General features: G+C 48.1%; 1 protein-coding gene across 12 annotated transcripts in view; it reads right to left on the bottom strand.

The window, feature by feature from the left end:
- Window positions 1-293: 293 nt before the first annotated feature.
- SLC8A3 (solute carrier family 8 member A3) overlaps window positions 294-22,731 on the bottom strand; it is a 113,108-nt gene continuing 90,670 nt past the window's right edge. For 8 of the 12 annotated variants that reach the window (XM_064658283.1, XM_064658280.1, XM_064658281.1 and 5 more), the window contains 5 exons: window positions 13,741-13,758; window positions 4,858-4,982; window positions 4,237-4,336; window positions 2,433-2,708; window positions 294-2,108 (listed from right to left, as the gene is read on the bottom strand). In XM_064658283.1, coding sequence (XP_064514353.1) covers window positions 1,732-2,108; window positions 2,433-2,708; window positions 4,237-4,336; window positions 4,858-4,982; window positions 13,741-13,758 — 896 coding nt within the window. In that variant the 3' untranslated portion in view covers window positions 294-1,731. The remainder of the gene's footprint in view (window positions 2,109-2,432; window positions 2,709-4,236; window positions 4,337-4,857; window positions 4,983-13,740; window positions 13,759-22,731) is intronic. The other 4 variants (XM_064658284.1, XM_064658282.1, XM_064658285.1 and 1 more) reach the window with 2 other exon arrangements.

The raw sequence follows: 22,731 nt of genomic DNA, 5'->3' as shown, positions 1-22,731 counted from the left end.
ACAACCTTGTTCCCATTGCTTTTTCCCTAACCCATGGACACCTCCTCCCTGCCTCTCGGAGCAGACAAAAACACCTCAGCAGGCAGAGGTGTACTTTTCAGCAGCCTCTCTCTTACTTGCTGCCTACCAAAGTTTGGCTTATTATTGAGAACTCGATGAAAATGGTTGCCTTTACAGCACCTGTTTCTTGATAGAAGAAATGATCTTTGTCTTGAAAACACTTTACAAAGAGTAGGGTTTTAACATTCTCTTCCAGGGCTCTCAATTAAGAAATATGTTTCTAGATAGCACTGTTTATATAGATATAGGTATAATTTTTATTTATTTTTATTACCAACCCAACATTTCAATTTTCAGCTTTTGATGTAACTCATGACATATTCTTGTGGTGGTGGGTTTTTTTCTTTCTTTTCCTTAAAAATAAATGCTCTTCAAACGAAAAGGATGCTTTTTTGTCTGTCTGGTGTGCCTAAAAGGTACTTGAGATGACGCAGGAGTCCTGATGTGGATGGCAGTTTTTAAGCCTGTACCTGTCAGTGGCCTGAAGACCACCAGCAAGATACAGGCGTTGTGAAAATTGGGGGAGCAATTGAATAAAAGGGCAGCCATACCACAGCTCAGGGTGAGATGGCACTGGGAACATATGGGCACACTATCCAGGTTTTCCTGAATTCATTTCCACCTCTAGCAGGAGAACCACGCAGCAAACCCGCCACCACCACCATCCCAAGGAGCCAGTGCCGCTTTCCCTGGCCCCCTTGCTCCCCCTGCGGCAGGCTCTTCCTGGGTGGACATTTATTTCTTTTAACAGTTGTAAATTAACATAATTTTCTCTCCTTGAAGTACCACAAGCTCAAAGTTAATTATACAAAGAGAAATGCCATAGTCAAAATATACATGACACGTATTGTATTAGAGGGTTGGGGGTTTTTTCCTTCTTTTTTTCTTAGCCCAGGCAGGTGATTGAGATGCTACATGCTCCAGCCTTTGTCATTAAATGTGTGTGACTGTGTGTCTGTGTTTGTATTAAAAATATATCAGTCTTGTGATGTTCTTAAAAAAGAAAGTAATGGAGGGTGGCGGGGGAGGGAACGGGTAATAGTGAAGAAGTTCTTTGACTGTGTCACAGTCTTTTGTGGCTTCATAAAATACACATGTTCAATTCCAGCACTGATGGCAGCTTGAAGCTTTAGAGTTTAAATTTTTAACATTTTTCTGATTAAGTAGTAAAAAAGAAAAAAAAATCAATTAGCGTGCTCCCCCAAAACCAAAAAGCAACAAGCAAACAAAAAAAAAAGAAAAATCCCCCCCCAAATTCCTGAATCAGGCTTCTGCAATTCTCAGCTAGTAAAAATAAGGAAACATCTCCTTACAGTGGAGGGGTGCTCGGCAGGAAAGGAGACGAGCCCCTATGGGAGAGGTGGCCTTTGGAGATGGTTGAAACTTCATAATCTCATTGAATAGGGTCAGTGGCTGGGTTTATTGTGTTTTATTTCAATACTTGCCATTGTTGCTTTCTTTTATACCATTTTTGGATGGGTTTTGTCTCTTTGTTTTTTTCACTCTGTGATGGTTTTGCCCTTCTTGGCACCCAGCTGTCTGACCGTCTGGGCAGTGGCAGCCCCTGACAGACAGCTGTACCCTCAGGTGAAACCGCACTTCCAGGACTGGTGTCCGGTGAGGTAATGGAGGAGGGGGTCCCTCCTCCCGGCAGCACCATCCCTCCACTGCCTAAAACCCCTTGATGTAGCAATAGGCCTCCAGGGTGGCGAAGAGGATGTAGAGAAGCCAGAGGCTGACGAAGAGCAACGTCGTGGCCAGTTTGCACCCCCGGGGGCCTCCCAGCTCCCCGCCAAGGTGGGGTCGCCGGCGGTAGAGGAGGACACTGATGCAGATGAAGGCGAAGATGGTGAAAAGTGTGACGGAGAATGCCAGGGTGCCTGCCGACACCTGGAACTCCTGCCCCTGTGACGCCCAGTAGATCGCTGCCACTGACCATGCCAGCCCGATGCCCAGGAAGACGTTGACAGCATTGCTGCCTGTGACGTTGGTAATGGAGGCGTCAGCGTACACGTCCTGGACGGCCGCAGCTTTGCTGGCGAATGTGTCTGGGGTTGAGGGAGGAGGGAAGGAGAAATCACTGGGGGCTTCAACAGGAGAAACAGACAACGCTTCATGTCTGGGGGACAATGGAGGCCCAGGTGTGACACTGACCAGGTTAGGACACAGACCTCTCCTGGTGCACAACCCCCTCCCAGGTCCAGAGACTCCATGTTGCCACCAAGCAGAGTGCAGACCTTGTCTAGGAACAGGGTTTTGTGGATCCCCTTCCCAGCCTGAACCCCATCCCATGACAGAGCTGCTCCCCTGGAAGGAAGAGCATCATCAGAGGAGTTACCTCCCACCCCATCCCTTCCCTGCAGCCGCCTCACCTGGTACAGAAGTGCCGAAGGCGACAAAGACGACAGCGGTCACCGAGTCCTTGAGGCCAATGGTGCAGCCGAAGTGGGAGGCGAGGTCGCCGATGACAGCCGTGAGCATGCCGATGATGAGGATGGAGACAACGAAGCAGGCCCAGCCGTTGCAGTACTCAGTGGGGGGCACACAGGCAAACAGCACCTTCCAGAAGACAGTCAGGAAGTGCATCACGTAGTCAAAGCAGGATGGCAGGCGCTCCTCGCCAGACTCATCTTCGTCCTCATCACCTGCTGCAAACAACATGGAAGGAGAGGTCCAGCCTTCATGTTGGGGCAGGTCAAGTTTACAGGGGTTAGATGTAGCCTCTGCTTGGCCCTTTCACCCCGGGATTCTGCTCTCCTGGGACAAGGCAGGATGGTGCCAGCCATGACACTGGGCTCAGGGCACACCAGGTCCCTCAGTGATAGGTGAGGCTTGGCAACTGGAGTGCCTCTCAGACACTCTAGAGCCCACAGGGATGGGGAGTGGCAGAGTGGGATACTACACCCATTCTGTAGTGGGTGATAGGCAGCCCTATCCCTGTCCACAGGCAGCCACATAGGGTATAATCAACCTGTGGAGATCACTGTTGAGGGTCACGATGAAGTTACACAGGCAAGTGATGTTCTGGCCCAAAAACTAGCAGAAAGTAATAGAATTGGGAAACTGGAGAGACCTCTTGATCCTCCTGCTCCAGAATATGGGCTGGACACCAGTAGCACCCCAGCAAGAAATTTCTCATCTGTGTGAGGGTATCAGCAACGGTGGCGCAGGCCCTTGGAGGAGTCTCCTGCTTAGCCTGGTGGGCCAGGTCAGCCCCAAAACTGGAAGTACTGCTGGTCTTTGTACAGACACAGGACAATGGAAATAAACTGGAGAAAGAGAAAGCAGGTAGGGAGCACAGGGCAGATGTCAAGGGAAGGGGGGAGACATAGGAACAGAAGCAGACCAGGGAAATAACATTGCTCCAAGGATGCTTCCACAGAAGTGGCTTCTCTTAATTGCTAGAAAGAAGAAAACTGAATACCCTGCATCTCTTCTTTCACATCAGAAGAAGCCCTTGTGGCCACTGGCAACAGCTCCCACCCAACTGCCTGCCTGTCCACTGCCTGCTCTACAGCTGGGTGTAAAACATCCCTTTGGGGAAGATGCCAAACCATCAAGGACAGGTTCAGAAAGATGCTCAAATGCCATTAATGGCATAGACATGCCTAAAGAATATGCTCCACAGCTGCCTGGCTCTGAAAGCAGTGAGCTCTCCCGACAGGCAATAGCTGGCAGGTCTCTGGATCGTTCGCTCTGCCAGCTGCTGCCTCATGGGGGAACATCTCCTGTCTGCATGTGGTAACCCTCCCTGCTCCTAGAAACTCTACTGGCCGTGGCAGACAGGACATCTTCCAGCAGTAGAAGCTACTTGCACTGGGCACGCCACAAACCAGGACTCCAACCAGAATGGGATCTTGCTGCCTATACACTACTCATCAGATCACTGAAGCAGCAGGAGCACTGCCAGCTGACATAAAGTTTTTGAAAACTGGCCTCCTGGATAGCTCTGCACCAAAAGATGGATCTCCTGAGCTCCTGGCTAATGTATCTGCAAAAGCCCACTTTATGTGGAGCAGAGGAGCTCTCTGGACTAGCTTTGCTGATGGTCACCACATATGCAACTGATGAGCATCACTGACCAGGGAGATGTGGTGTCCTGAGCCCAGACAGATCTCATTCCAGGCTGCATGAACCCTGGGGATGCTGGTATGGGATTTCTGATGTCCCCCTCACCTGCACTGACGGTAATGGCCTCCATGAACTGGTCCCTCCAGGAATGTGTCCCTACAACCAAAGCCAGGTTTGTCTTCTTAATCAGCTTGTCCACGGTGCTCTGTTGTGGGAATAAAGATGTACAGCAGTTAAACTGGCTGTTAGCTGGCAAGCACAATCTCTGAGTGCACTGTGGTCTCACAGATCCTTTCCAAACTGTGGAAGTGCCACAAGCACTCTCCTACCAGCCAGATGAAGTCATGAAGGAGTTAAGCCCACCTTCTCCCTGGACTGGCTGACCTAAACCTCACCAGAGCCAACTTGTTTCCCACCCTTTAATCCTGATGAGGCTCCTTCCTCCCTCATCCGTGCCTCACCAGAGACAGCTTTGCTACTCCCCACTGGCTGCTTCTGCTTACAGCAGGGCTCCTTTTTCTTTCTCCCTCCACCCTTACCTACCAGCAGCTGCTACTTCTGACATTTCTTGTAGACTTCATCCACCCTTTACTGCATTACATACTTCTTTCCCTCTTCCAACAGCTCTTTCCCTGCACATGCTGCCTCCTCAGTTCTACTCTCCAAGGCTGCTCTCAGTGCCACATGGCTTCCCCCTCCTGGAAGACCCCTAGGACACCTACTGACCTTGAACTCATAGGACTCCTCAATGATGACTTCTAGTTTGGGATGCTCGCCGAGTATTGGTTTGCCCATCTCTGCAATCCTCTTGGCTTCTTCCTCTTCAACCGTCAGCTTCCTCTCAGCCACCTCTGTGAAAGCAAGGTCAACACTAAGCTGTAGGCAGCAGCCCTGGAGCTCCAGGGCACCATGGGGGCTTGTCTGCAGGGCCCAAGTGGAACATGTTTTCAATTTCTTTAAAAAATACCCTTGAATCTTTCTTCAATCTGCACTGGTGCTCTTGGCTGACATATACCCTCCCATCACCTCCACAGTAGCCACATCTTTGGGGAGACTGAGGTACCAATCTGTCCTGACATTAGGCACAAGTGTCCTTTAAGACACCTTTAACACCCTGATGTGTTCCCTGATTTGAATGAACAAGAGACAGGATCTTTTTATTCCCCTCTGAGCAGAAAATCACTGTGCCACTCAGTGCTTGATCTAGCACTCAGAGCAACACACAGTCACAACCACACGTGAACCACACATGAATTGGAAAAATGAACAAGAATAAGTAAGTAATGAAACAAGTACTTTTTTCTTTCATACTGCTGTGAGGATGGTGAAGCACTGGAACAGGTTGTCCAGAGAAGTTATGGATGCCACATCTCTGTAAGTGTTCAAGACCAGGTTGGACGTGGCTTTCAGCAACCTGGTCTAGGGACCAGCAACCCTATGGCAGGAGGGTTGAAACCAGATGAAAAATTCCTTCCAACATATTCCATTCTCTGATTATATGTTTAGTTTCTGCTGGAGGAAACTAAACCAGGACCAGCAGCATTCTGAGGTGAGCCTGTGTCAGGCTCATCTTGCTGATGGCCCAGCTAACCCAGCAAGATGCCTGGAAAGGGTTATGGTTGCCCAGATGAGAAGGAGCATCCCAACTGCCCAGGCAGCTCCCTAGCCCTGACCCAGATCTCCTCTTCCACCCACCCACCCAAGTGCAGACACATGCTGATGGGGTCTTGGTAAAGCTCTGACATCTCAAGAAAGAAGCTGGGTTTCCCCTGGTTTTCCTGTGTCTGACCAGTCAGGGTGTACGAGCTGCAATACAAGGCTCAGCTGAGCCTGGGAGCAGGAGCTGGGGCTCTGAAGAACCCGGCAGAGTATCTTGTTCTGGCTAACAGGTGTTACCCAAAGTTTCCTGTAGAGGTTACAAATGCCCAGGTAATGCCTCACATGTGATTAATCCCATATGGACTCCAGCAGATCTCATGCTTCCTACCAAAAATCACACAGACGTTATGAAGTCCCAGTGAAATCTATTTATAAACTCTGACTTCTCTCTTCATCTGCCCAACTAGATTGATTGCAAAGACTGTAAGCCTTGCAAGACCTGCAGAATTTATAAAACATATAATAACTCTTGTGGCAGGTGACATTATTATAACCCATCACAGAAGCAGAAAAGCTGCATCCATCATTTGAAATCAATGACGTACATCCACACCATCATTGCCTAGCTCAAAGACAGAATAATCTGGATTTAGGAATCACATAAGTTTACAAGAAATGACAAAGATGGGGAGCACAGCACCTGGAGAAAAAGATGGGCAATACAGACTGCTGGGGGATATAGGGGGCACATTTGCAGGCAAAGACCTAGTGAGCACAGAGTGGAGGAGGCAGCTGAGCTGCAGAAGTGCAGAAGAATTTTTTCAGTGAAAGGGTGGTTAAGCATTGGAATGGGCTGCCTAGGAAGGTGGTGGAATCACCATCCCTGGAAGACATCAAAAAAAGACTGGATGTGGCACTTAGTGCTCTGGTTTAGTTGGCATGGTGGTGTTCAGTCAAAGGCTGGACTCAAAGATCTTGGAGGCCTTTTCCTTAATGATTCTATGACTCCATGATTCTATGAAAATGTTCTGCCTTATACTAAGCTTGTAGGCATGAATTGATGATTATCAAGAACAAGATGCAAGATACTTTTATTCACTGGAACAGGGAGTCAGATGCAATCTACATCTCTTTCTAAGACACAGAACAAGAAAGACCAGTTTCTGCCTCTACCTGGAAGCATATGAAGATGACAAGCTGTATCCACTGATGAAAATGCAGGTGCTCATACATCAGCTGCCATAGCACATACATGGCTTTGCTTCTGTCTGAACTCCCCATAACCTGAAGCTCAGGGGTGGAGGCACCCTCAGCTTTGCAAAGCCCAGCTTGGCATGCTGACATGTGCTGACAGTACAGAGCTGAGCAAAAGCACTACGGCCATCCCATCAGGGTTGCAAAGCCCGGACTTTGTGACAGTCTGACTCACTACAACCTTCCCTGGGAAGTAACTGCATCTGAAAAGCTGTGGTCGCAGTCCCTTGGGCTCCCGCCCACTGGCTGCAGTTGCAGAGTGCAGAAAGCAAATGTCTGGAATCTGAGGAGATGCTCTGAAAACAGGGAATATCAAGCCAAATTTCCTCGGCTTCACAACTCCAGGAGAAATAATGCAATGAAACCTCAGTCCCTACTTTAACTGATTTGACAAAAGCCTTTGGCATGGTAAGAGAACACGGAGCCTCATGCAAATGTTATCCCTCTAGGCAAGGCTGAGCTGCCAGCAGGTCTCTAAGCACGTGCAGTGCAGAAAACTTGCTCATCTACATAGGAAGTGCTATCCAACACAGCTTTATCCCGGAACCTGGTGTCTTGCTCAGGCTGGTTAATTTACTTGCACCAGGCAGGACAGTGCAGTATCTGAAGCCCTCCCTAAGGAGGAAGATCTCCTGCATCTCTTCTCAGAGTGTGCCAGGTCCAAGGCTGCTGGGCAGGCTGCATGGGAACGTGTGTGTCCACAGGACCTTGCACCTGCCAGCAGGTGGCTTTATTGTCTCTGCAAGGCACTTGTGGATCACCTACTGATTCGATGAACGTGGCAACCACTTGCCAGACAGCTCTCAGAGTAAGTCAAGTGACACAACTCTGTCCAAGAGTGGACAGATTGCTCTGTCAGCCTAGAGGCTGCATGCTAGCATGAGGGTGACACCAGACACTGCATAAAATAAAGGTGCTGGTGCTTACCACAGCACTGAGGGGTAGTGGGTGTCCTGCTATTTGAGGGCACCTTGCTCGTGGACTAAGTGCCACCAGAGGCACCTTCAAGCCCTAAGTAGGCCACCTAGAGTGAAGGGACAAGCTGACCAGCAATGGAGACCTTCAGCCTACTGACAGCATGTCCATCGAGACATGAATAATGGAGGCCCTGCTGTTTGTACAGTGTGTACATACAAACTGCCCCAGTTTGTGAACTGAGGAGCAGAGAGAAGAAACATAGGTGCCCAAGAAAGCCTGTCAAGGGTGTCCTATGGGAACAGCTGATTGAATATGACTGCCAAGCTAAGTCTTTCAAATGTCAGCTGCAAGCAAACCACGGGAGAACAGGAACAGGCAGCAAGTCCAAATGGGTACCTCACAGAAATGTTAATAGAGGAAGCTTTCAGATAAGGAAGAAAGGAAGTAATTCCTTCTTATCTCATAAAAATGCAGTCACATTTGTGAACGTGCAACAGGAAAGCAAAACACAGAAACTTAACAAATTTCAAAGGTGCATCTGAAAACATTTAAGCTGCCATTATATTTTCACTGAATCTCTATCCTAATGTAGAAGACAAACACAGATCAAGACTCACATGTCAATACTGTGCTGGGATCTTGCTCAAGGCACTCATTCAAGTGACCCATAGGTACCAAATACCAGGCTGCTGACTGTCCTCTGAAATTAAGGCTGTGCCATTTGTGGCAGGAAGGACAAATTCAGAAGCCCAGCTGACACATCTCTTGCCCCAGCCTATACCACAATACAGTTAAGGGGAAGAGCTAAGCACCTCCAAAGAGTGATACAAAGCACCTACATGATTCCACTGCTTCTCCCCACCTACTGTTTAGGACACATATGAGCACCTTTTGATAGGAATCAGTGTCAACCTCTACAAAACACCAGAGCCCAAGATGAACCTGCTCCAGGCTTGTTAGGTCTGCCTGTTCCAATGGGATGCTGAGGGCTGAGTTAGACCCTGTGGGTACTGACCCAACAGCTGAGAAGGAATGAACTCTTGCAACATCCCAGTGACGGAGCACAATCCCAATGCTCCTGCCTTTTAGGGAAGCCCTTTAGCCAGCAGCAGGGTGCACCAGGATGCCTGTGGAGCTGCAGGAGACTGCTGTCCCCGCATCAAGCATGGGGGATGCTCCCACATGGTCTGTGGTAGCCACAGGCCCCCACCTCCTGAGGGAGCGTGTGTAGGGCTGGGGCCTTGGAGGGCTCCTCCAGGAAGCAGAGACAGAGCATCTGTGAGGTGTGTCGCACATCACCCTCATGCAGTAGCCTGCAAATAAGACTACTGAGGGCTGTGATAAATAAAACATAAAGAGGGAAGGGTGGGGGGCTGGCTGTTGGGAGACAGATTTTAATTTGTAAGGTCAAGTCTGTCAAGGTGAATGCTGCCAAGTTGCAGCTTAATTATTAACTAGCCTGATTTCTATTTGTATCTGCATCAGTACCTACTTTTCAATGCGGATTGCACCCTGGACTCCTTGGACTCCCTGCTGTCAACCCCAATTAAGCCTGATAAGGTCTGGCTGTGTGTAGCAAGAACAGGAGCTTGCCAGGACCTCCTGGGCTGCCTCCACCTCCTCCCTGGGAAGGGGAAGGTGGTCGGAGAGGGGTCCCCTAAATCCTGCCTGCCCTGGTACATTGGTGTGTGCTACCATCAAGTGTTAGGAATCTCTCTGGGCTGCAGGAGCACATAGAGGCTTCTGAGGCTAGGCAAGTTGGGGCTGATGTGCCAGCTGCACCAAGATACTCCACTCCGGGTGCCAGGGAGCCCATGGGTTAGAGAGGAGATGCTACAAGCAGGGAAGACAACATGTCTGATAAGATTAAAGGCTGTATGGGAACAATGAGGATGAAGTCCACTTTTGCTCAGGCTGTAGCAATGGCCACAGCTGACACCCACTACGCACTGGACCCTGCAGAAAGCAAGGAGAGGTTTTTGGTTAAACCATTCCATGCTCTCTCATGTACTCTGCCTTGTTCAGACCCTTAAAGCTATGACAGACAGCTCCCGGTTATGGTCCTGCCACTGCTGTGCTCTGCAGCCCTGGGCATGTCCCTGCCATGCTCGCTCCTCAGTTCTCATCCTGTGTCTGTCTCTCAGTCTGTCTCTCTCCACTTATGTCTGCAGGGCCATTCTGGAACTTGAGCTGCAGTGATCTGCAAAGCGCTTTCAGATCTGCACATGACAGGCAGTTTCTTGGGCTCAAAATATTGTAAGGAGATCCCCTCCTCCTTGTATTTCTTCTGGGGAAAGGGGAGCACTAAGCAGTGTTCCCACATCATGCACTGCTCCTGGAGAATACTACATGGGTGCATGCCAACTCAACCTCCTTCAGATGGGGGGGACCAAATGGCAACTGGACATTGCCTGTGGCCTCCTGAACACATCATAAATCCAAGTTAGATAAAGCCAATTTCCATGGAGTAATCTGGCCACCGCATCTTTTGATCTGAAAAAGGCAATGGGAAGGCCTTGTAACACCATCAGAGAGGTAGATGCTCATCACAGGCAGTGCTGCAAGACTACCAAGCATCCATAGACCAGTTGGTATTCCCTGTCACTTGCTGAATAAATTGGATTAAAACCAGGAATGTATTCATGAAAGATTGCTATGAAGGCCATTTCACACTCCTTGAGCTATCTTGTCTCCATCCATTTCTGGAGTGGGCATGTATCTGTATGAAGGTCACCCCTTCTAGGGACTATTCTGCTAGGTAGAAATCAAAACAACAATTAAAATGGGATTTTATTTTTTTTTTTGTTGTGGTTTAGTAAAATCCCGGCTAAACAAAGTAAATAGTGAGCATGAATGAGTTCCTATCTCCTGAGCACTGTCAAGCTGTCAGTCACAAGTGGGGAAGACTGCTGGCTAAAAGACACACTGCCTTTGGAGATTAGCATATGGATATACCCTTTACTGAAGCACATGCACATACACAAGCAGTGGCAGCCTGGGCTGCTTTCTAAAATGTGAGGAATCCACTTACTTAGCCCTGAAAGCTATTTGTGAGACATGATACATCCTGTATACATGCCCTAGCATTCCTTAATGCTAACTGAGAAGTGCTGCACATTCATGAGAGGAAGGCTAAGGCACAGGGCTGGGAACTGAGCATTATTGCACTCCTGGCTCTGCCTTGAGATTGCTGCTGACACAACTGTCCCTGACAGGCCAGACAACTGGCGTCTCTGTTCCCCAGTCTTTCCCACTGCAAAGTGGACCCAGGAGTTTTAATGCATAAATAAATAGATTTAGAAATACTTTCTTTGATCTGGATGAGTATGTACAAATTAGGATATAGACATATCTACTATTTGGGTAATTTCGCATCCCTTTAAGAATCTGAATCACCTGAGCCCAAGAACTTTCAAGTAAAGGTTCTGCACAGGCTTTCAGTGACTTTTGGAAGGATTAGAAAGACCATCAGAGCAGTTCATCCACTGATAGCAAAGGTGGGGACAACTGGAGTACCTGTGCACTTTGATATTGAGTATTCCCCTGTATAAAGAGTATACAGAGAGATCATTGCCAGTGTCAAAACAGAAGGTTACACACCAGAGAAGTTAAAAAAAAAAACAACTCAAGTTTGACTCTTAAGTCTCTCCACAGCGATCCCATACTACAGTGGTCCTCTGAAGCCTGAACAACTGGCATTGGACAGTTGGACATGGCCAAGCAAGTTGGCATTGGACATGGCCAAGCAAGGCTTTCAGAATCTTTGCACGGTCTTGCAAGTCTGGCTCTGAGAGCCCATTTGGAAGAAACAAATGCTGAGCTGAATCCGTGCCCTTCCCAGTTACTTTCCCTGCCAGGGCTCTGCAAGGCCAGGGGGGCCAAGGCCGGGATTTCTCGTTTCCCCTAGGTATGGGCTCCTGGGACAAGAGAGGCACTGCCACTTGGGCTCATCCACTGGGGCACCCACAGCTTCTGCAAAGAAAGGGGGTCACTCCCATGAGTGGGGGCTATGCTGCTGCTGGCACTGTGGGGGCTGTCAAAGGGATGCCACTTGAGGGGGAATGCCCCAGGTCTGCAGAGGAGACCCAGGGCACCCAGCAGTCGCAGGGACACAGCTCCAGGAGAGGGGCACTGCCTGAAAAGAGATGTGTGAGCTGCTCCAGGAGGGAGGGGACAAGGAGCGTGACCGACAGATTCCACTGAAACATTCGATAGTGCAGGTTTTTTTACAAAGATTCCTGCCTGCCTGTGTAACCTAAATCTAACATGACACGGACTAAACGAGGACGTCACTTCTCTCCCCACTGATTAGCTGTGATTGGTGCTGAGTGACACTCCAGCACGTGCCTGCTCGCTGGCTGGCTGCTGGCTTGAAGCCACATGTGGAGGCTGAGCACTGTGAGCCTGAACCGGGGGCCAAACACACGTCACATGCACAGAGGGCACCCTGAGGCAGCTCACTGAGGGGGGCATCCCAGGGACTGCCTCCCATCAGACAGAGGGGAGGCTTTTCCTTATTAACTGAAAAGTAACTTTCATAGCTGGTGACCAAGTTCTCCAATAACAGCTGCCAAAAGCAATCAGACTGTATCACAACAGAGAGAGGAAAGTTATGTTATTTTAATAGAAATTATTTGGTTCCAGGGGTTCTGATCAAATTAGGCAGCTACTGAATTAAGGTAATGAAATTACTGGGAAGGAGGCTGTGCTCAACTTATTTCCAGTCCTCCCGGACCTGAAGAGGTAACAAAGGAAATCGTCCAAACCATTCTGAGAAGTTTTCCATAAACACCCTAAGCTGATATTTGGGGAACTGGGGATTTCTGCCTGCCACTAGCAATTTTCTAATTAGTCCAATATCCAATGGGCTCTGGACATCCCCTAAGCAGCAGATTTGGCATCCTCTGAAAAGGAGCAGAGACTGAAGCCTGCATAGCAGATGCTGCTCGTTTGATTTGCAGCACAGCTTGGGCGTCATAAATGCTTTGGTTTTCAGCTCTGCTTGCAAACGTGTCAGATTCAAGTTCCTGTCTGCACCCTGCATGCCCGCCCTTGCCTTCTAACAAATATTTCTTCAGTGCAAATTCAACAGTAATCATATCTAGAATTGAAGGAATAATGAAAATACAGGAGGCGTACATTGCACCACAGTGGGATAAAGAGAGACCAGTGTAATGGGGATTTCAGGCAAGGAAGAGGGCTCAGTATTAATGCATATAAAATCCTGGCACAGGGAAAGGAGATGAAGAGTGCAGAGCCAGAGCTGAGGATGAGTAGGGAAATGGTGCTGGTGCTTATCGTGTCCTGGTAGTGCTCCCCTGGTTCTGGGCTCACCCCTGGAAGCCCCCAGGATGGGAGGTGGAAAGCACAAGGGTGCTTTGAGGGGTCATGTATGGTCCTCCATGGGAAGGGGACACCTGCATAGCCTTGCACCCTTGCTCACCCCAGACAACAATGTCCTGCACCCCAGGAGTGTCACCCCCAGCAGAAAAGCCCCATGCACCCCAGTGCATCAGCACAACCCAAGCACCAGAGTTGCCCAAAAAGAGGGTCGAGTCACAGCTTTAGACCAGCCAGAGCTGCGTGTTCTGCTTTGTGACTTTGGCTGGGTCATTTCCCCCAGACTGCAGGAGAAAATCTGGAATGTGGGAAATGCTCTTAGATGTCAATCAATCACTGTTATTTTCTTAATGCATTGCTCTTAAATAGTTCCTGTTAGACACAAACACTATGAGCTGGGGTTGTCTACAACACAGCAAACATAAACATGGTGGGGTCTGACCAAAGGGGATGAAAACAGAGCAAGGGCAGGCAGAGAAAAGAAGAAAAAGCACTTACCTTGGGTGAGCAGCAGGGCTGTGGGGAGAGAACATGAGAAAGACAGGGAGAGAGAAGAAAAAGAGGGAAAAAGTTAATATTAAAGGGCCAAAGATGTTTTGCAGATGAAAGCTGTCAGGGAGCAATGGACATGGTGCAAGGCAGCGTGCGAGCTCACCAGGGCTGCATGTTGGGCACAGGCTGGGGAGCAGACACCGCAGCAGCAAGATGGAGAGGAGGCTGGTGTGCACCAGTGAGCACCAGGGTGCTGGCTCCCCAAAGTCACCCCCTCCCCCCAGGCAAAGGCAGAGGGATGGGATGCAGCTGGGGAGTGGCAAGGAGGGAAAGAGAAAGGGGGAAAGAGGGGCAGTTACACTTGCCATTGGGACCTGACACAACCCAAACTGACTCAAAGGCATGGGAGGTGCCCTCACTTTGGCCAGGTATGTGTGGCTGTGGTGAGACTTGGCACAACTGAGGAAACCCAGAAAACCTGTAGGTTGTTGAGAAGAGAAGGTGGCCAGGAGGTGATGGGCAGACCATTGAGAAGAACATCATCAGAGGGAGGCATTGATAAAATGTATGCCGGCCTCCAGTGTCAAATGGGGCAGGGGGTAACACAGCCATGCATCATCCCCCAGGACATCCTGGCTCGCCTACACCTATCCCACACCCGACAGGTACCACTCCCTGAGGGTCAGGGTGCTGAGAGGAGCATAGACACACATAAAGCATCACTGTTTGAGTCCTCCTGGCTCTCTTTGCTCCAAATTGCTGGTCTGCCAGACAGTGCTGCATGGACACAGGCCATTCAACATCATCATAGCGGGATGCAACTGCCTGCCAGGAAATGTGACTGTGTGGTCCTGTGAGATTTGAAGTGGGAAGAAAGGAGGAGAAAGGGGCAAAGGTCCTCGCAAGGGATGACCTTACCCTGACTTTCAATACAGACACAGCCCAAGTCCCTTCCTGCCTTGGGCAGACCCTCCCCTGTCCTGATTTCCCCACACCCCAGACCTGTCACAAAGAAATATCTGGCTGGATCTCTCTTAGGTGTTACCCACAGAAAGCCACAGCTTACATCCAAGTGTCAAACTAGCTACAGGAAAGTCCATATTGCAAAAAGTCCATATAGCAAACCCTCTTTGAGAGAGGCCAAGCACCAACTCTGAACCTTAGCTTTGATTTTGACCTGTCCTTTAAACAGCAAACCAGTCCCTGAAGCCTTGGTTGCATGGGATGACAGTATTGTAATTACTAACACTTATTATCATGCACTTTTAGTCTCAGAAGTTTAAAACTCTGTACAAAGACTGAGTCAGTATTAACAGCCCTATTTGACAGATGGTGAAGCAAGCAAAGAGAAGCTAAAGGGAATATTTTGCAAACTCAGAAGTGGGCTGGAGTCCAGAAGTGCTACTTTTCCCAGACTTGCCAGTTCAGGCCTCTGAAAAGCATGCGCTTTTATATAGATGCACCTAATTGTATCTGTGCCATTTGAAAGTGATTTCCTAAGCAATTTATCAAAGGTCCCACCGTGCATCCATGGCAGAGCCAGGGAAACTAATCCTGAGTCCTGACTCCCAGTCACTTCCTTGCTCCACTGAGCAGCATCCACTGGCACAGCTTTCCCAGTCTGCAGAGATACATCAACCTAGTCAAGATCTTCATCCATCTATCCATCTCCCCAGCTGGAAATACTGTGGGCACTCTAGGAGATCTCCCTTGTCCATGCAGGCAGATAGAGGCACAGTGAAAGGGGAAGGGGCAATGAAGAGGCTCCTTGCTGAGCATCCCTTGTTTTTCAGGGTCAATTCATTTTGAGAGTCAAAACCTGTGAATATGGTCTGCAGCTCGACAGTGCCACTGAGCCACAAGAAGCAATGGGATATTTGCTCTGCCCACACCATCTCCTGTGCTTCACACAGCTCTGCCAGGAAGCCTCCAACATGCTTGTCTCTGCCCCTTGTAGCATGAATCTTGAGTCTTCTTGTAGCTCTGTCCTGCTGCAGCTCAGGCTGCCCTGTGGCCTCCTTACTATTCCATGGTCTTCTGCTTCTCCAGACAACGTGCAGAAATTTAATTTGTCTTCTACAATTACAAGCATTAGTACAATGGGTCAATTTTGCGTTCAAAAGTAATATAATGAAATATTGCTGGGCCCCTAAGCTATTGTGGTTATTAAAAAAAATCATTGGTTCCTCATGTTTTTTAAAGCTGTTATTCTACTACTCTGGGATTTGAGTTTATTTTTCTTCCCATTTGCTTGTGAGCCTGCAAAAGAACAATTTTTCTCCCTTTCACTTATGATATGATACATGAATATTTGAAGAAGCCTATAAAGCTATGAATGAAACATCAAGAATACAGCATGCAGAACACCAAGGGATTATTTTATCTTTATATTTCTGAGTGAATGCTGTGCATGCAAGCAAGAAAATGATTTCACGGACTAAAGCTTCCTTCCTGCACACGCATCTGCTAATGTGCCCTTAGCCCTGACCTGTAATGTTTCCTGACAGCCCATCTGGGGATGCTGTACCTGTACCAGCCTCACTGATGGCCTCCACGCTGTTCCCATCCAACAAGCCTCCCTCCACTCCCCCCCAGCCCAGGCTGCATCCCTCCAGTCCTCCTCAGGGCACCTCTCCCTTTCCTGCACTACTGCTCCGGACATCCCGCTCCTTATGGGGCCGAGCCAGGCCACCTCATTGCTCCTGGCATCTCAGGTAGGCTCAGGGGTTTGACATGTACTCTTAAAGGGAACTGCAAAAATTAGCTCCGCAGCCAAATCCAAAATAGCAGTCCCAAGTATCCCTTAGCTAACTCCTGCATGGTGTGATTGTGGACAAACATGCATTCCTGCAGACAAGGTAGGTGATGCTGACTCTCCCAGGAGAACCCAAAGCCTTCAACTCTGGATCCCTGTTCCTCCTTTACTGGAATTTCTCTGCCCTGAAGGCCTGGTTTTGATTACTGAATTGCATGCATGAACTCTGCTTCCCCTGCCACCCCTGAAACTGGACAATTTAGGCCTGAATTGAAAAAAGCTGCTAAAAAAGCTATTTACTAATAAGCTATTTAATCTGTATGTTTTTGGTGTACTTTGGGGTCAAATCCTACTGTGACATGCATGTTGGTGTGGGTTACAAATCAGGAATTTAATTCCTTCCTGTTTTAACTCTACTGAAGCCAAAGAGCTCAAACCAAAAGGAACCAGGCTTAGCAGGGGAGCAGAACAGCAATCGAGCAATCCTGTAGTTTACAATACAATGTGTGTCCCAGCCTTTTTGCTAAATAGTGAAATACTTTTCTCTGCTGTTTACCTTACAGAGAGATTCGACCATGCTGCATGCTTTATTCTGGACTCATTCTTCATTAACATAAATCTTTTCTAATCAATATCCCTAAAGACCCCAGGAAGCCGTTGTGTAGATAAAAGAATCCTTGTTAAAGGCCTGGGATTTACAGGGTGAGCTGAAATGAGGGAGAGGAGGCTGGATTTTGAGGAGACTCTCAGTCACACAGCAGGGCTGTCACAGGAAACCAAAGGCAAGGAGAACACACTGGCTGCATCCCCTGCACTCCCAAAGGTGACCATGCAGTGACCATACAAACCACAGGCTCAGCTCCCCAAAGAGATAAGGATCCCCCATCTTCCAGATGTAACTGTCCACAGGCTCTGCCTCCAGATTTGCTCACTGAGGTGAACAAACTGTTTTCCTAATAGATTGTGAAGAGCTATAAATATGGGGTTTTTTTAACAGGCTAAACAAGGCAGAGATTTTGCAGCATTAACCTGAATGCTGTTATTATTGAAGTCAATAGCAAAGCTCTTGCAGACTCCAAGAGACTCCTCTCTATCAGGAGAATCACCAGCATTCAGTTTAATCAGAGAGCTGTGAGCAAATCACTAAACCTTCAGGGAATGAAGTAACAGCAATTTAACATTTCTTTGCTATTCCCATCAGCAGCTGACGGAAGAAGGAGCTTCTTAGCATCTGCCCACACTTCAGAAAACTGAAGCACATGTGCTCATGGATCAATGCAGCTTATCTTATACAGGCATGGATCTTTGTACCAAGTCACATAATTTCATCAATATTTTGATACAGATAACTTGTTGGATCAATCCAAGCTAGGAACCCTTCTTTCTTCACAGTTTAATCCTTACTCTGCAACTCCCAGCCACATCCTCCTCCGGGGCACAAAGCTTTCCCATCAAGGGTGCTGCTCAGTTAAAAGGAGATATGCAATGAGATTTGTCTGCACCAGTTGACTCTGTGCTGGAAGTGCTGAGAGGACTTCAGTCAAAATCTTCCCAAGCCAAGTCATGCCAACAAGCTGTTTAATAGTGTTCACCAGCCATCTGTGCTCCCATTTCCAGCAAAGCTGTATCTTGTGGGAGACATGCTTTCTGAAGCAAAACTTTGCATGAAGGATGTCAGTCCCTTTTACAAAACATAACCCTCAAGACTCAGCCTTCAAACATCAGTTCTGAGGCTGAATCTTCCGCTGCTGTGCCATGAGCTGCATTCTTACAAGCCGACTCTCAATTACCCTCATGTAACATATTTTCCAAATGTTATTTTCAATGTTATCTGCAGTCGAGTGAGATCTTCCAAAGTAGCCTCACTTGCCATTTGGGCTCCATCAACACTAAGGCTAACCACAATTTAACCAGAAGAGCAACTTTATCCAGGGAAAGCAAAGCAAGTTTTTCTCCTGTAATCCAGGGCTGTGGAAAAAGTGTGAAAGCTGATGAGTGAAAGAAAGTATTACTCCAAAATCCTGCTGGGACAGCAGCAAAATCCTTGTTCTCAGTTTTGAGCTGACATAATAGCAGAGTTGCCACGAGAGCAAGAGTCAAACCAACAGACAGAATCTTGTCGTAAAGGAAAAGACTCATTTCACTGCAGGAAGCCTTTAAAAAGGTGCTGAAAAAAGGATGGCCAGAAATGTGGTTCAGAGTGATGGGAGGCTTCTAAGCCCTGCAGCACTCAGCAAGCAGGGATTCAGTTTACATGACTGTGCATATGTAAGAAAGGTGAGATAAGGTTTCGAAGATTAATTTCTTAGAAATGGAGAGGACAAAAGAAGTCAGGAAGCCTGGGAAATGGCCAGGAGTATAGAGAAAAGCAACACTTACCATCTTTGTCAAGCAAAGAATATGAGTCTCTCTTTGATTTCTTTTTCCTAATTTACTTCAATATAACAAGCTTGCAGCAAGTGCCATCTTTGCCAGTGCTCTGTGCATCTGATATGCCCCTACCAGTATTGGTATCGCTCTTCATCACAGGCCGGGCTAGCAAGATACCAATCTCAGATCTATTCTCATCTCTTTGAATTACTGGAGCACATCAACAAAAGAGCTGCTATAGTAAGACTACTTGATGTGATTTGTTTGGATGATCAGAAAGGCTTTGAAAAACTCCAGCTGCAGAAAGTGATTGGTGAAAAAGAACAGATGAGCTGCAAGACAAAGTTTTGTGTTGTAGATGTAGCATTTATAAAACAAGAGTAGGTGGTGAGCTCTCCTTATAGCAAGGGTTAAGAACTGAATGTCCCAAGGCTCAAAGCAGCACAGCTCTGATATAAGTGGGGGTGAAGAGTAAAGAGCAGCATCTGCAGATGACACAAAATGTTTCAGCTAAAAGGCTGTATCAGTGGCTGTTCTGTGTTTTGGAACCCATGATCAACCTGAAGACAGGAACTTGTGTTTGGATTACCACAGGTACTTTAGAATGAATTTCATGCTGAGCTCTGGCCCTCACAGAGACTCTCCTGCAGACTCCTCTGCCCCACAGCTCTGATCAGGGCCAAGGAGAAGTTCCCTTGAGTGGAGGTGACTGCTTTGTATCAGCAGGTATACAGGACAGCACAGACACTAATGCAAATCAACCGCATGGTAGCACGCCCTGCTCTCACCTTCCACCCTCCTCCACTGCATGTCTATCAGAAACCACTGCCACCGCAGCCAGCAGCAGTGCAGGTACCCTTAGGACAGCACGCTGGGTCTGAATAGCATAAGGCTCCGGACCAAGTTCTGCATCCCAAAATAAACCATTCAAACTCTGCCCCAGGCTGGTTTGAAAAGCACATACTACTCATCCCTGCTGTCGCCTCTACCATCCCTTCAAGGGACATTTCACCCCTGATTTCATCACTGCCACCTAGCTTGTATCCCCAAGGTAAGCTGGGAGCTACCCTCTGCATGGAGAGGTCCCAGGGTGGGTACAGGCCCTCAGCACAAAACTATGGTAGTGCAGGCACAACTGTGATGGACTGGCTGTCTCTGTGTGACCTGGATTGCAGATTACTTTCAAAAACAACTGCCACTCATCTGAGATGTCCAACACTGCCCTGCTTCTAGAGCAGCCAGGAGAGATGTTTTGAAGACACTATGAAGAGCTGTCTGAGAACATCAATACTCCTACAGCTCCTTTTAGGCACAGGCTCAGTGGGACACAGCTAAATGGCAAGTAACAACAAAACAAGGACACACCATGAAGAAACACACTTTTTGCAGCATTGAAAACAAATGTATGGGTAACCAAAACCCAGAGAGACTCTTCTTCAAAAGAGACTAGGCCTGGACCCCCCCCAGGAGAGGCAGGAGCTATGCTTTGCCTTTGTCATGTGAGTCATGGGGGGGGCATTCATCATCAAAACAAAACCAAGCAAAGTTCCATCTAGGTGACTGTGGTGTAGGACTTTCCCCCTGTCTGTGGGTACGGGTAATGGCAGCACGTGCACAGTGCTGTGGGGGGCCTGTCTGCTCTGCAGTGACTGTGCAGACATTGCAGCCCATGGAGCTGATCAGTCGTGTGTCAAAGCTGATCAGCTTTGCAAGAAATAAACCACCTGAACTCTTTCCCTACAATGGCATGATGCTGGCAGAAACATCCCTTCCCAATGCTGTACAGCATGTCACATGATGCCTGAGCATGTGCAAGCTTGTGCACGTCCCAGGCTGCCTCCTCTCTGCCGGGAGCTGGCCGCTCAAGCATGCATTCCATGAAGCTGCTGGCCACAGCATCTGCTGTTGATTGCTCACAATGCTCTCTATGGGAAAGCCTCACGTACCTCCTTATTCTTCATCCCAGGCACAAGGTACGCTCACCAGAGATGCTCACCAGAGATGCCACAGTGTGCAGCACTATGGAGCTGGGGATCTTTTCAGATGCCCTGGACTTAGTGTAGCGACTGTGCCACCTTGTGCCAGCAACATTCACAAATGCAATTTAATCTCCCACCTCTTAGATTTTAAAATCATGGTGCTCTCACTCTGACTTTTCTCTAGCGAGGCCAACCAAGGCACTGCATCTCCTCTTTGGCATGGTCCTTTACTTCCTCTAGGCAAAGAGGGTCCATCCGAGGGTGCACACTCACCCCCGGGCCTGCAGGCTCTGTGCTGCAAATCACTTAGTCTAGCTCTGATCTCCTCTCTGCCTGTTGCAAATCAGACAATCCCACTGACTCCAGCTGATGTTGGTGTAAATGAGACACATATGACACAGCAAACTGGCTTTGTAGTCCTAATAATAATGAGGACATTTTACAACTGAACCACCTTAGGGTGGCCACTTGGGTCCATTTGGATTTTTTTCAAATACGTGGTTTTATTCAGCTAGATGCAATGTGACCTCCTACATGGGAAAAAGAAATGTGAAACTTCACAAAAACTAGCCCAATCCTGACTCTGTATCCTAAAGCTCATTGTTTAGAAATGAGGACTCACAGAGAACAGACAGCTGTGCAGAAAATTCAGTGTGATGCTCCAAACTGCCAAGTGCATAAGCAGGAGAGAGACAGATGCCCATGATTTTCATCCTGTACCTGCTGAGATGGAGGTGGAAGACCCACATATGGGAAGAGGCACATGTGGAGAGGACAACCCCAGTGTGGTTCTAGGACTGAAGACTTTGATCCAGGACTGAACACTTTGCTTACACAGATTTAAAGGGCTTAATCTCCTTAAACACCCAAGAAGAAATCTGAGTGTACTCTGAGTATAGTGAGTAGATACCTGCACAGAAGCTGCAGCGCTATATCGTTCTTTCATGCGATAGAGAAAAGTAGGGAAATAACTAGTGGCTACAAGTTGAGGTCAGACAACTTCTACCTAGAAGCCATGCTCACATCTTTACCCTGGAGGGCAATTGACTGTTGGGACATACTTCCATTGGATACGGCAGGTTGGTCATGCTTCTGTTCAAGGGCATCTGGACTTTGGTGAAACCTGAGGGCCTGTGCTCGACAGAATGAAATCTGATGCCCCTCACTGCCTCCAGGCTGCAGGAGGCGGTCTGATGGCACTAAAACTATGGGTTTAAATTATTACAACATCCACGGATCTATGATACTGACATGCTCATGCAACCTGTGCCTATCCTGGACATCTTACAGAGCCATGCATGGGAGCTCGGACTGGCCAGAGGGCAGCTGCTGTTCTGGCGAGATAAGCTGTGCCATGCACGAGCAACTGCCAGGTGTTCCATCGCCGGCAATAGCACATGGGAGCAGAAATAAGCCCATGGGGTCACACATCTGACTCTACTCTGTAACAGAAACCCAGAAGGTGGATTTGAATTCCCTTTTGAAAAGTGCCTCTGTTTAAATCTTGGCCCTCCCAGGCCATCCTAAAGCTGGTGAAGCCACTGGTAAGACTCCATGAGAAAGAGATCAAACACATAGGACAAGGACAAAGATACATGTAGGCAAGGCACAATTGTAAGTCTGGGGTTATTCCCACTATGATCCTGGTCTGATGGGAGATCCTGGGTCTCACTGCTGATGATGTAGGACTTCAGCAGAGCTTCACAGTCTCTGCATGACAGATTGTGATTGTCTGTGACACATTAAAGGGGTTTTTCAGATGGAAGACATGAAGAACCATTTAAAAAAAAAAAGCAAAACTAGTTATCTCACACCTTTCCTCTTCTCCTATGGACTTTTTGCTGCACATCATAGAGACTCAAGAGCACCAAGACAATGCCACTGGAGGCAACA

The sequence above is a fragment of the Pseudopipra pipra genome, chromosome 6, assembly GCF_036250125.1.
Source record: "Pseudopipra pipra isolate bDixPip1 chromosome 6, bDixPip1.hap1, whole genome shotgun sequence".
In the NCBI taxonomy this organism is placed as follows: domain Eukaryota; kingdom Metazoa; phylum Chordata; class Aves; order Passeriformes; family Pipridae; genus Pseudopipra; species Pseudopipra pipra.
This window is presented reverse-complemented; position numbering and strand designations above follow the sequence as displayed.